Source organism: Euprymna scolopes, chromosome 6 (genome assembly GCF_053919585.1).
Source record: "Euprymna scolopes isolate OS-2025 chromosome 6, ASM5391958v1, whole genome shotgun sequence".
Classification (NCBI taxonomy): domain Eukaryota; kingdom Metazoa; phylum Mollusca; class Cephalopoda; order Sepiida; family Sepiolidae; genus Euprymna; species Euprymna scolopes.
Window position 1 is genome coordinate 13,737,776 of NC_136487.1, and position 14,858 is coordinate 13,752,633.

General features: G+C 32.8%; 1 protein-coding gene across 7 annotated transcripts in view; it reads left to right on the plus strand.

Annotated features, from left to right (window-relative positions):
- Window positions 1–12,902, plus strand: part of LOC145277520 (uncharacterized) — a 156,582-nt gene extending 143,680 nt beyond the window's left edge. For 6 of the 7 annotated variants that reach the window (XM_080128957.1, XM_080128955.1, XM_080128952.1 and 3 more), the window contains one exon: window positions 11,499–12,902. In XM_080128957.1, coding sequence (XP_079985083.1) covers window positions 11,556–12,695 — 1,140 coding nt within the window. In that variant the 5' untranslated portion in view covers window positions 11,499–11,555 and the 3' untranslated portion in view covers window positions 12,696–12,902. The remainder of the gene's footprint in view (window positions 1–11,498) is intronic. The other variant, XR_013868151.1, reaches the window with a different exon arrangement.
- Window positions 12,903–14,858: the final 1,956 nt, after the last annotated feature.

Here is a 14,858-nt window from a genome sequence, read left to right on the forward strand (position 1 = left end):
GTTGGAGAAGGAGACCTAGTAGTAGGGGTCTATGTTGGAAGATGGGGTTCTAGGTTTATTCGAGTTTTTTTTTCTGGATATATTTCATCTTGAGGTTTTGGGATTTGTGGAACAGGTCGGCATACTTGGTTAGAGCAGGATAGAGAGGATAAGTAAGAGAGAAAATGACAGCATTTTTTATGTATGTAGCACATGATAAGGTAAAGCCGTAACAATTACCCACTAGTATTGCATCGAGAGGCCCCACCAGAGACTACTGCATGGTCAACAAATGGCAATACAGCAGCCCCAGTACTTTGCACCTGCTGATAGGACAGCCTCCTTAGTGGTTAATCTAAGGTTCGGGTCCCTGACTATCAGGCAGATAACGTCAGCCCACATGAAACGTTTATCTCCAGCACCCTTACTAGTGACATGGCTACAAGGATAGACATAGAGACAGGAAAATTTCCGACATCTCAAACTACTGTTCACGAAGTACTACCGACCTGGGAAGCAGCTTTTTCTTCACCCTTTGTCAGAAAAATCACTCATTGTAATGAGGACTGAGAGACAAAAAAGGAGAAGTGAGAGTTACTGGAGCTGCCGATAACACATTCACTGCATTATCTACTCTCCATTTAAAAAAAAAAAGACTGCGAATTGAAATGGCAAATAGAGAAATGGTTGACAAATTGCAGAGATATCTTGGATACGCAATGATAAACATATTGCTGATGGTTTAACCAAAAAGGGAGTCCCCTCCTTTAAAATTAATCCTGTAAAGATAATAATGTTACTATTTATAAAACCATTCTTAACATTTCAAATATTCTCTGCCTTTTTTCTTACAAAGTATATTAATATTCTTTAACCCTATAAATATATTGTTGGTCAATAGGTTTATTTGTTTTACTGTAAAAAAATGTGTATATAATAATAATAATAATAATAATAATAATAATAACGAAAAATTAGTAGATTAACACCATCAGCTAAATCCTCAATCCAAAAATTTAATTTCTACTTTTTTAAAGTGATAACATGTAAACACTTTGTAAAACTTAACGAAAAGAAAAAAACATTTTTGAACTTAGAATAGGACATCAATTTCGTACATAAATTTAACATGAAACGATTAGCATTTCTGAGTCATTCTAATTTTTTACAGATGTTCATTAAATATTTTACTACTAACCTTAAGTGCAACTGGAAACGTCGTAAAATCACACACAATGGTTTATAAAAGTAAAACCTTATGCTCAAAAATAAATGTACAAACCTATCTTTTATAAAAAATATTTTTGGTTAATGTCGTAATATCATGGAACTACTTTCATATGTGCAGTAAATGTAACCAATTGGCATAGGAATGACGTAAACCGTCTTGTATGTTTTGAACATGCGCGAGAAAAAACACCCCCCTCTTCTTATGTATATATTTATTAAATAAATCATTTAATCACAATCTTATGTATATATTTATTAAATAGATCATTTAATCACATAACGATACATCTTTTACAATTTACCACGCCTCAACAAAACATTATTAGAGTGAACTACTCTAAAATGTTATAAGGTCTCAGAAATAGAAGCTTATTTTACATTAAAATTATGTGCGTGAAACTGATCCCCACTCAAAATTGCTAAATAATTCGTTTTGTATTCATCATACTAAAGATAATGTTAACATAATTATTAATAAATGATTCTATGAATTTTTCTTGAGAAAAAAGTTATTTAATTTTTTACATTGCAAATCCTGTATTCTTATGAAAGTAGCGGAACTGTTTTTTATCCCCCAATTCGAAAGTATAACTTTTGTCATAAAAGAACTAAAGATGTTATTACAGCTCTGCACTCTAATCTAATTTACCAAAAAGAAAAATGTCTTTTTCAATTTTTTTCCAGCACTATCCACCTTTTTCAATAAACTTTGCAGATCAACTTGCATCATTTCCATCATCATTTTCCATTGACTTTTCTATGGCAATGACCATTAGCAATCACTGGAATTTGCGTCGTATTAAGCCTCCCCAAAGTCGCAGTCATCTTCGCCCTTATCCAGTGGAGGTCTGGTTAGTGCTTTTTCTTTTTCGCGACCTTCTCGACTATTTGAGGTGCTACCAGTTTATGCTGACACTAAATTTAAAGAGGGGCGTAAACGTGAGATTATACAGCTTCAGTTTATTGGTTTTATATGGTGTTTTTCCCCATCTTTTTGCTTTACTTCTGTTGCAATATGTTTTATATGGTTTGTAGATCAGGTGTATTAGTCTCCACATTCCAAAGTTTCCATTAATATTTTAGCCGTTTTATTTATTGCTATCCATTTTAGTTTCTCAGCTATCCTCCTGATTCCAATTTCTCCAATTGTAAAAATATTGTGCCTATTTAAAAAAAAAAAACGATTTTTAAAATTGTTTTTATTGGTTTGTCTTTCTTTAGAACTTTTTTTATTGCGTATTAATATATATTTATATAAATATTTATTGATTTTAAACAATCAGCAAAGCTAAAATGTATTGATCATTACCAAAAGTGTATTTTTTTTTTTACATATTGCTGGTTTTTACAGTAATTCGACATACACACACACAAAATATAAACACCTCTATATTTAGAAATTTAAAAAGAATCGAAATCGGTAATTCTATTGGAGTCGGGAATTCAGAACAGAATCGGTAATTGTATCGAAATCGCAAACAATACAAAGTTATGTATATGTTGATATACATCCGTTTATTTCCATAATACAGGGAATACAAGTAAATTATTTCCTTATTCCATGGACTTCTAAAATTTGACTTTTTTCTTCAGAAAGAAATGGCTAGCAAAAGAATTTTATATAACATTACTGATTGGCGCAAAAACTGAAAGCTTCCAAGTTCGAAATAATGTTTGAAATAATGTTTGAAAGATTATATAGAAATATATACAGAAGGATATTCAAATTGATGTCCAGGTGTAGGGATGCAGTCAGATAATGACAAAAAAAAACAATCAAAGAAGCTGGTGAAACTTTGGTAATATTCGTAAGTCATTGTTAGTACATATATCTGAAGACTCTCTCTCTCTCTCTCTCTCTCTCTCTCTCTCTCTCTCTCTCTCTCTCTCTCTCTTTATCGTTGAGCACTTTCAATTGAATTAAAGTCGGTCAATTTAGCTCTTATGCACAGATCATCATATAATAATTAGATCACTCTGACAGACGTTAAAAATCATTAAAAAAAATAAATGTTTAAATTCAACAGCAGTTCTCGATGTTAACGGTAGCCAAATGGATTGGGTCCTTGCTAATGAAGTCAGGGATGGTTTCTGTCGCCAGGTTCGAATCTATGATGCACTGACGATTCTTGAAAGGATTAAACACTAGTATCTGTAGGTATTTAATAATTATTATAGTAAAGAATTATATATATATATATATATATATATATATATATATATATATCATGTGTATTAGTCTCCGCATTCAAGAGTTTTCCTTAATATTTCAGCTGTTTTCATTATTTTACGTTTTCAGCTATCCTCCTGATTCTAATTTCTTCCATTCTTTTTTTTTTTAAAGTTTTTCGGGTTTGTTCCTAGTGCTCCTACTATTATTGACGTTACCTTGACTTTCTTCATCTTCCATATCCCTTTCAGTTCTCTGTGTATTTGCCTCGCTTCTCCATCTCCTTGATAGTCACCTTGTGATCTGGGGAAACGGCGAGATCTACTTGTCAAAACTTTTTCCTCTTGTTAGTTATTATAACGTCTGGTCTCCTTGCTTGGACAGGCTTATCTGCTTGTACGTTCATGTCTGATGGGATTTTATGATTTCCACTTTCAAGTACCGGTTTGTGACTGTACTATTTTTCTGGATGTTTAAGATGCTGTTATTTGTGTAGTTCCCGGTGTCATGCATTCAACACCTGGTTATGTCTATTCTTATATTATTTTCGGCTAGTTTTCTGCATTAGGTGGTTTATCGTTTCGTCCTTTTTTTTCCATAAAGTCTGCATTTGCTGTTTTCTGGTGTCTTATCAATTTTAGCTTTGACTTGGTTCTAATCACGTTATCTTGTGCAGCTGTTATCAGTGATTCAGTTTATTATTATTATTATTATTATTATTATTATTATTATTATTATTATTATTATTATTATGATAGGGCTTTTGGGGACAAGTATGGCTCAATGGAACACGGTGCTGTTTCTGGTTGGCATTAAACGTGGAATATTCCAAGGAGATTTGTTATCTCAACTTCTTTTTGTAATGAAAATGATGCCACTTAGCATCCTCTTGAAGAGAGAGAAGCTGGGGTATAACTTTGGATCTGGTGGCAGACACCTCAACCATCTACTGTTTATGGATGATTTGAAAATATTCGTCACAAATGAGAAGGTAGAGCTTGTAGGGACATACACAGAAGACATTGGGATGGAGTTTGGAATTAGTAAATGTATGGTGCTAGTGATGAAAAGAGGAGTAAAGGTTCATTCGAATGGAATAGTTCTGCCAAATGGAGACATTATGAAAGAAATAGAAGATACAGGGTATAAGTATTTGGGAGTGCTGGAAGGTGTAGGCATCATGAACAGAGAGATGAAAGAGACAGTCAGGAAGGAGTATCTTAGAAGAGTGAAACTAATTGCAAAGTCGAAATTGTCTGGAGGAAACCTAATGAAAGCGGTGAATGCATGGGCAGTCAGTGTTTTGAGATACAGTGCTGGAATTTTAGAATGGTCTGACAAGTAGTTGCATGCCATGGATATCAAAACAAGAAAAATTTTAGCAATGTTTGGTATATTCCACATTTGAAGTAGCGTAGCGAGGCTGTATCAAAAGAGGAAAGATGGTGGGAGAGGACTGAAAATGTAAAAGATTGTGTCAGAACTGAGGAGATGTCATTGAAGGAGCATGTGGTTAGAAGTGGGGAGTGGATGTGCAAGGTTTTGCCCATGAAATGGAGGTATGTGAGACCAAAGCTGATTATGTGAAACGTATGGATAGAGAAAGGGCAGAGGAACTGGTTAGGAAGAAAATGCATGGAAGGTTCTTCCAGGATATAGCAGATGCGGCTGACGAAAGATCATAGCAATGGCTTAGGGCTGGGTATCTGGCTAAGAGTACTGACGCTTTTGTTTGTGCAGCACAAGAATATGCACTAGGAACACGACTGTTCAAAAAAGTGGTTCTAGGAGAGGAAGTTGGTGCAAAATGCCAGATTTGTGGTAAGGCCTCAGAATCAATTGTGCACTTTGCAGCAGGGTGTAGCAGATTGGCCCAGAGAGAGTACCGCATTGAACTCCAGATATATTCGGAGGTGTGTAAGAAGGTTGGGGTGAAGTGTGCTGGAAAGTGGTTTAAAGAAGTGCCTGATGAAGTGAGAACAAGTGAGGATGGCAAGGTAGAGGTATGGTGGGACAAAAGTGTCATAACGACCAAACAATTGGAACATAATCGTCCGGATTTGGTCATCATTGACAAGGTCTCAAAAACTGGCAGATTGTAGACTTCTCAGTACCCTGGGAGAGGAACGTGAGAGAGAAGGAGAACGAGAAGTGGAGCAATTATGTTCCATTGGCCTTGGAGATAAGGCATATACACGCGGTTAAAACACAAATAATCCCGGTCGTAATTGGTACACTGGGAGTAGTATCAAGTCGTCTGGAAGGACAATTGAAAAAACTACAAATCCCCGATGTTTTAGGTGGCCTTCAGACCTCTGCAATTATAGGTACCACCAACATCCTTAGCAAAACCCTTGATCTTTGAACTCCTGGTGTGAAGCCGGGGTTAAGGGAAATCCTCTGGAAATGAATCCCATCTCTTTCCAGAGAGACGTTGATAAACGAAATCAGAATTATTATTATCATTATCATTATTATTATTATTATTATTATTATTATTATTATTATTATTATTATTATTATTATTATTGGCTCAGAAGGAGCTTTCACACAGGTCATCAAAGATTTCATTAGATACAGCCTGTGGTGTTCTATGGAAGCTGAGTAACAACGAGTCTCCCCAGATTTTCCAGTACTTTCCACCTCTTTCGATAACATTCACAAATAAATGTGCATAATCGCAACAGCTGCTTACCAGAATTGTTTCACCTGTGGTTCTGACGCAGGGATAGTGTATACCTTTCATTTGTATGGGAGGTATCGTGCACTATCACGCATATATAAAAGACATGTATGAACAGACAAAAAAAAAACAAAAAAAAAAAAAAAATGCTGTAGTAATGGATTTGAGGATGGGTCTCCCTTACACCATTGAATTTGTTCGCTGGTATTAAAAAGTGTGGACAGCTTTATATCTCAATTTTTTCTTCTTTCTTTCCTTTTTGCCCTTCCTCCTTCCTCCCCCTTCTTTTGTTGGGGAGTTTCATCTAAGGTGTGTCATTTGCGTCGTCAAACAAGAAAACAGATTCATTTAAGTTGTGTGAGAATAAATAATTTTGTTACTGTTTTTATATCATCAAGAGATAATAATACACAACGGCCCGTATTTTTACTTACAATTGCTTTGCTTAATTCTTTGCTAAAGTTCACTTAGTCTTGAATTGTTTAGAATAAGTTATTCATCCTATGGCAGAAACAGTTGCGATATTGTAGCAGCCATAAACACGCGGTGACAAATGTACACACTTGGTAATGACTGGTGCTTAATATATTGTTATTTAGCACAACGTAGATGAGCAACTATCCTGGAGTGGGAGTTTTCATACTCGTTGTCGTGGGGGTGCCAGTTTCGAGTTCTTCTTCTTCTTCTTCTTCTTCTTCTTCTTATTATTATTATTATTATTATTATTATTATTATTATATATACTATTATTATTGTAATTATTATTGTTATCATTATCTTTATATTATTATTATTATTATTATTATTATCTATATATTATTATTACACAATCATATTTCTTTCATTTTGTAATATATCTATCTATCTATCTATCTATACACACACACACACACACACACACACATATATATATATATATATATATATATATATATATATATATATATATATATAGTAATTTATAAAATATATATGGCGATTAAGCTACACCGAATATTCGGCATTACTAACTAGCTCTACCTACGTATTGAGCACTTTTAAAGTAAATACTTAAAGTTTACGCATAAATCTATACTTTCGTATATTAATTTTATGTGAGTAAATGAAGTAGTTATATATATATATATATATAGAGAGAGAGAGAGAGAGAGACAGACAGACAGACATGCAGAGATAGACAGATACTATATATATATATATATAGAAGAGTGAGATAATTCAATGAGTTGTTTAAAATAGTAATGGCTTCTGTAGAACCATTCACACATATTGATAAAGCTGATTACATTAACTGGTGTAAAATATGCAGCAGAATCAATGAACAACTTCACGCAGATTTGTATTGTCAGAGTTTTCCATGTCTTAGGTAGACTGTCGACCATCTACCTGCCCATGAAGTGAGTTATTCTGCGCCAAATACCAACTTGACAATTTTACACTCCGCTAGTATATATATTATTATATATTATATATATATTATAAAATTTCAAAATATTCGGAAATATAATTTCAAAAATAATATATATATATACATATATATATATATATAGTAATTTATAAAATATATATGGCGATTAAGCTACACTGAATATTCTGCGTTTCATCTACTATAGGATTCGTCAGGCTTATGCGCGAATTCTGTGGTTGTTCCTTGTTTTTATATATGTTGAGGATTTTAGTTAGCCAATCAGCTTTCTAGTATCCACCGCGCCCCTTCCTATCAGCCAATTGGCATGCATTTTATCGAACAAAGGATCTGTTTTAGAACTAGGTTAGTGGTTTAAGGTAGACGTTTTTCTCCCTTTTTTATATATATATAAATATACATATGTGTACACACATACATGCACACATACATACATATATGTATATATATATGTATGTATATATATATATATATATATATATATATATATGTGTGTGTGTGTGTGTGTGTGATCGTTTATGTATATTCATGTTTATTTAATTTATTTATTTACTTGTTTGTTTTCTATTGTTTTTGTTAGTTTTAAAGCTATTTTGTATCGCTATCCTAGAGTAAGTTTTATTTTGTGAACACAGTTGTTTGCTATTTCTCGTCTACAGTTTAATAGATTTTGGGGTTCTTTAAAGTACAGGATGGCAAATTTTTCATGGAGGCATAATTTACATGGGTCGTCTAAATGTCTGCACGTGGTAGCTTGTCTTATTATTTTCCATTCGACTACCGCAATCAACCTAACAATTTACAACGGAAACTACACAAAATCGTTAGAAACATAAACAACTCTAATAAAATCTTTGTAAAAGCAGATAAAACCATAAACTTTTATAAAATAGATAAGCAAGAATATAACAAACTAATCACAGAAAACATTGCAAAAAAACTACAAAAAACTAGACACAAACGAATGCGATTACATAGATATAATAAATACTGAAAGTAAACAAATTACCGATAAACTAAAAATTAGCGATAAAGTTGGCAAATTGAAACCTAGAGAGGCATACATTCTGCTTAAAGACAACAAATGGGACTTTAATAATAATCCCAGCACCCGCCTAATAAACCCAACTAAACCAAAAATAGGTAGAATTAGCAAAACTATACTTTCTAGAGTAAACAAACAAATCAAACAAGACCTAGAACTAAACCAGTGGGCAAATACTACCGAAGCAATCACCTGGTTTAAAAATATAGAAAACAAAGGTAAATGTACGTTCATACAGTTTGACATCATAGACTTTTATCCCTCGATATCCGAAGAACTTTTTAACATTGCCCTAGAAGTTGCCGAGCCATACACTGATATATCCTCAGAAGAAATCAACATCATTAAAGAATGTAGAAAATCAGTTCTAATAAATAACAATAACCAATGGATAAAAACTAAAATGAAAAATTCGTTCGATTTGGCGATGGGTGCCAGAGACTCTGCAGAGGCATCAGATCTTGTGGGATTATTCATTCTATATACCCTCGCAAGTATATTCGATACTACGGATATCGGCCTATATAGAGATGACGGACTCGCTATAATAAAAAAAACTACAACAAAGTTAAGGGAGAAAACTTTAAGAAAATCATACACAAGGAAATGAAAAAATTAGGCCTAAAAGCAGACGTATCAGCTAACATAAAAATAACAAACTTCCTAGACATCACGTTAAACTTAGATAAAAACACATATGAACCATACTTAAAAGATAACGCTACTCCAATTTACGTAAACCCTAAGTCCAACCACCCACCATCAATTATAAAACACATTCATAACTCGGTCGTAAGTAGACTCAGTAATAACTCAAGCGATGAAAATGCATTTAACAGGTCAACCAATATCTACGAAACAGCCCTAAAAAATAGTGGATACAAAAATATCGATATCAATCATGAGCAACAAAACACCAACAACTATAATAAAATTAAAAATAGAAGAAAAAGAACTATAATTTGGTATACGGCCCCATACAATCAAATGTTAAAAACAAAACTTGACAAGAAATTTCTAGATCTTATTGAAAAAGACTTTCCCGCAACCAACCCCTTACACAAAATCTTCAATAAAAATACCTTGAAGTTATCTTACAGTTGTTGCGAAAATTTAGAGATGATAATTAAAGCACATAATAACAAAATGCTAAATGAAAACAATGTAAACAACAACAAAATAAACAATAAAAAGTAGACACCATGACAAAAATAAAACCAACACTAGAAATAATAATAATAATAATAATAATAATAATAATAATAATAATAATAACAACAACAAACCAACCCTGGACAAGAACAACCATACCATAAATAAAAATACTAATAACGAACAAGATAAATGCAACTGTAGACACCGCACACTTTGCCCAGTTCAAAATAAATGTCTAACAAAAAGCGTAGTTTATCAAGCAACAATATTTGCGAAAGAAAACCCGAATAACAAGAAATATTGCGTAGGCATGACTTCCTTAGATTTCAAAACCCGATACTATGACCACAAAAGTCCATTCAAAAATAAAAAAGACCGTATAAAAACAACACTAGCGAATAAATACTGGGAACTCAAAGAAAGCGGACATTCACCGGTAGTCAAATGGAAAATAATAAGACAAGCTACCACGTGCAGACATTTAGACGACCCATGTAAATTATGCCTCCATGAAAAATTTGCTATCCTGTACTTTAAAGAACCCCAAAATCTATTAAACTGTAGACGAGAAATAGCAAACAACTGTGTTCATAAAATAAAACTTACTCTAGGATAGTTATACAAAATAGCTTTAAAACTAATAAAAACAATAGAAAACAAACAAATAAATAAATTAAATAAACATGAATATACATAAACGATCACACATATATGTATATATATATGTGTGTGTGTGTGTGTGTGTGTGCATGTATGTGTGTACACATATGTATATTTATATATATATATAAAAAAGGGAGGAAAACGTCTACCTTAAACCACTAACCTAGTTTTAAAACAGATCCTTTGTTCGATAAAATGCATGCCAATTGGCTGATAGGAAGGGGCGCGGTGGATACTAGAAAGCTGATTGGCTAACTAAAATCCTCAACATATATAAAAACAAGAAACAACCACAGAATTCGCGCATAAGCCTGACGAATCCTATAGTGGATGAAACGCAGAATATTCAGTGTAGCTTAATCGCCATATATATTTTATAAATTACTAACTAGCTCTACCTACGTATTGAGCACTTTTGAAGTAAATACTTAAAGTTTACGCATAAATCTATACTTTCGTATATTAATTTTATGTGAGTAAATGAAGTAGTTATATATATATATATATATATATATATATATATATATATATAAAATGGTAATTAATAAAAACCTGAAAAGAGTGCTCAATACTATTGCAGAGCAAATATGCGTTTTATTTTTTATTACCGTTTTATCTGTTTAGTTACACATGTTTCGAAACATGTGTAACTAATCATGTGTAACTAAGCATGTGTAACTAAGCCTGTGTAACTAAGCAGATAAAACGGTAATAAAAAATAAAACGTATATATATATATATATATATATATATATATATATATATATATATATATATATATATATATTATTATTATTATTATTATTATTAAATTATGTTTCTGAATATTTTGAAATTTTGTATTGTTTTTTGTTTCTGAATTTTTTAGATGAGGATTGATTATTCGTATTTGGGGGCTCTCCGGACAACTGTTGATATCTTGAGTGTTATTTGTACACCGTTTCTGTCGCTGTAACTTCCAGTCTTCTTCAGGTGTATTCCCAAGTTCGACAAGACACACCTGAAGAAGTCCCTAGATTACATCGACCGAAACGTTGTGAAAATGACATTCAAGATGAGAACAGTAGTCCGTATCCTCCAAATGATACGAATAAAACATCATCGTTATACGATTTTTAATGTCTTTTTCTATTTCTTATGCTTTCAGAAAGATGCTTGAAAATGGTTTTCTGTGTACCTAAGATTGTGATGAAAATAAGATTTCATGAAAATGCGACACTTTAAATTGATTTCCCGCTCTCTGCTAGCATTTGGATCTTGTCTGATTCTAATAAAGTTTGCCTATGAAGCAAATGTCAGCAAGAAGCCATTCCATGTTTCACTCTTACGAACAAAGATTCAAGATGGCGTCGAAAAGGAAAATCAGATTTCAGTTTTGAACACGCAAAACCGAACTAAAAACAGAAATCAAGAAATTGTGTCTACGAGTCAACGAACTCGGATGAGCACAACATCCTATCCCAAAGTGGAACAAAAAATTCCAAAGCCGAAAATTCTCACGGGTTCATCTATGGATAATATGCTTCTCTTGCTTGCGAATCAACGGGCATCTGCCAAGAAACAAACCAATTTTGTAGTGCCAAACGTTGTCCACTATATCTGGTTGAGTAGCGGCCGAGACTTGAAATTTCACGAAGTACTCGGTATACTGTCGGCACAAAAGTACTTGAAACCAGAGATTATCAAATTGCATTGCGATAAAGAACCAACAGGAAAATGGTGGTCATTGTACAAAAATAGGTTGACAAGTCTAAAAATAGTGAATGTTGATCCAAATATTAGAATAAATGGTATCGAACCATGGGCTATACCAGTAAAATCTGATATGTTAAGATTGAGAATTCTTCAAAGAGAAGGCGGAATTTACTTGGATTTTGACGTCATTGCCATCCAAACATTTGATGATCTTCGAAAATATGAGTTTACACTCGGTCTTGAATATCATGGCAATCCTGGTCGACTCAATAACGGCATCATCATCGCAGCACCGAATGCGCGATTCTTTAAGATATGGTTGGAATCGTATAAGGATTTTACAGCAAATGAATGGGATGTGCATTCTTGCGCAGCTCCGTATCTTCTAGCACCGAAATATCCATCTCTGATCCATGTCGATGAGAATCGTCTTAATTACCCGGGTGGTAATCTACTTAAAATGATTTATAATCGCATCTATAACTGGACCAACAACTATGCCATGCATTTGTGGCACAGAGTGTATTTGCAAACCAATACTACTATAGTCGAGTTCTCTCCAGATAACATTAAAACTTTAAATTCAACCTTTGGGGAACTCGCTCGTCGGACATTTTATGGTTCGCCAGAATTAATTCTGGGCACATAATATATGGAGTGTTTAAATTAGTTAATAGGTAAATTTCTCTTAGTTTATTGTTTATATATTACGATATTATCTGTCTGCAACAAGCATTTCTTTATATCAAGTGAACTTTCTGTCAGAGCTGTACCGCGGAACAAAGAACAAGATTTCATCTCTAATTTGTGAAAATCTTTTAAAACCGGTTTATTATATTTATCATTTTCAGTTCAACTTATGAATCTTGTTTTTTAATTAATGAATTAATTCTGGGCACATAATATATGGAGTGTTTAAATGAATGAATTAATTCTGGGCACATAATATATTGACTGTTTAAATTAATGAATTAATTCTGGGCACATAATATATGGACTGTTTAAATTAATGAATTAATTCTGGGCACATAATATATGGACTGTTTAAATTAATGAATTAATTCTGGGCACATAATATATGGAGTGTTTAAATGAATGAATTAATTCTGGGCACATAATATATGGACTGTTTAAATGAATGAATTAATTCTGGGCACATAATATATGGACTGTTTAAATGAATTAATTAATTCTGGCCACATAATATATGGAGTGTTTAAATTAATGAATTAATTCTGGCCACATAATATATGGAGTGTTTAAATTAATGAATTAATTCTGGCCACATAATATATGGAGTGTTTAAATGAATGAATTAATTCTGGGCACATAATATATGGACTGTTTAAATTAATGAATTAATTCTGGGCACATAATATATTGACTGTTTAAATTAATGAATTAATTCTGGGCACATAATATATGGAGTGTTTAAATTAATGAATTAATTCTGGGCACATAATATATAGAGTGTTTAAATGAATGAATTAATTCTGGGCACATAATATATGGACTGTTTAAATGAATTAATTAATTCTGGCCACATAATATATGGAGTGTTTAAATTAATGAATTAATTCTGGGCACATAATATATGGACTGTTTAAATTAATGAATTAATTCTGGGCACATAATATATGGAGTGTTTAAATTAATGAATTAATTCTGGGCACATAATATATGGAGTGTTTAAATTAATGAATTAATTCTGGGACATAATATATGGAGTGTTTAAATTAATGAATTAATTCTGGGCACATAATATATGGAGTGTTTAAATTAATGAATTAATTCTGGCCACATAATATATGGAGTGTTTAAATGAATGAATTAATTCTGGGCACATAATATATGGAGTGTTTAAATTAATGAATTAATTCTGGGCACATAATATATGGAGTATTTAAATTAATGCGAATATGTTAATTGGTGTGATCTATTTATCCACTGTGTGTTTTTACACATCTTTTCTTTAAACAACAAATCGGAAATGTTTATTTTTCAGTGCAACTTATGAATCTTGATTTTTTTTATTATATTTTCACCCCAAACAATGCACGATTCCACTTTCATGTAGAGACCTACTATCAGGGACACAAATTGCAGGGAAACTATGCAGGGAGTTGAGCAGCAAGATATCCGTCCACCGTACACTTATGTTTATTTTTCAGTTCAACTAATGAATCTCGATTTGTCAAAATAACATCTGAATACCAGAAAAGCAATGTGAATTACATTTCATCATTAACCTATGTTTTATCAGCCCGCTTTTGTAACAAACATCGCTTTTGTCACCTGTAGGGAAAATTGTTGTTTATCATTAAAACGTCTGAGTGTTTGTACGTCACATGGAATTAAGCTGTTAGAGTGGATGGGAGTGGGGTAAATCGAGATTGCGATGTCCACAGATTTTCTATCTAAGCGGTATCACAAAGTAAAGGAAATCTCGCAGCTCGTGTGCAAAATCTCACTGCTTGACTGAATAAAAGGAGGTCGCGTCGAGAACGTTCACGGTGGGGAGAATCCTTGCAGACAGTTGTTGCTTTTACTGAGAAACTCTGCTGTCTTGCCTTCTTTTATTTTTCCCCTTTTTTTTTTTTGCTTCATCGTTTATTACAAATTATTAATTTCGTATCGTCATTATGACAATTACAATTATGCAGCTTCTGTCAACAATGACGGGAAAATATGATTCGCTGATGTTTGCGCTAATCTATATATCTATAAAAGTGAACATGTTTGTGTGTCTGTGTGCCTGTGTGTCTGTTTGTCTCTCTGTCCGTATGTCTGTCTGTGTACATTTCCCTACGCA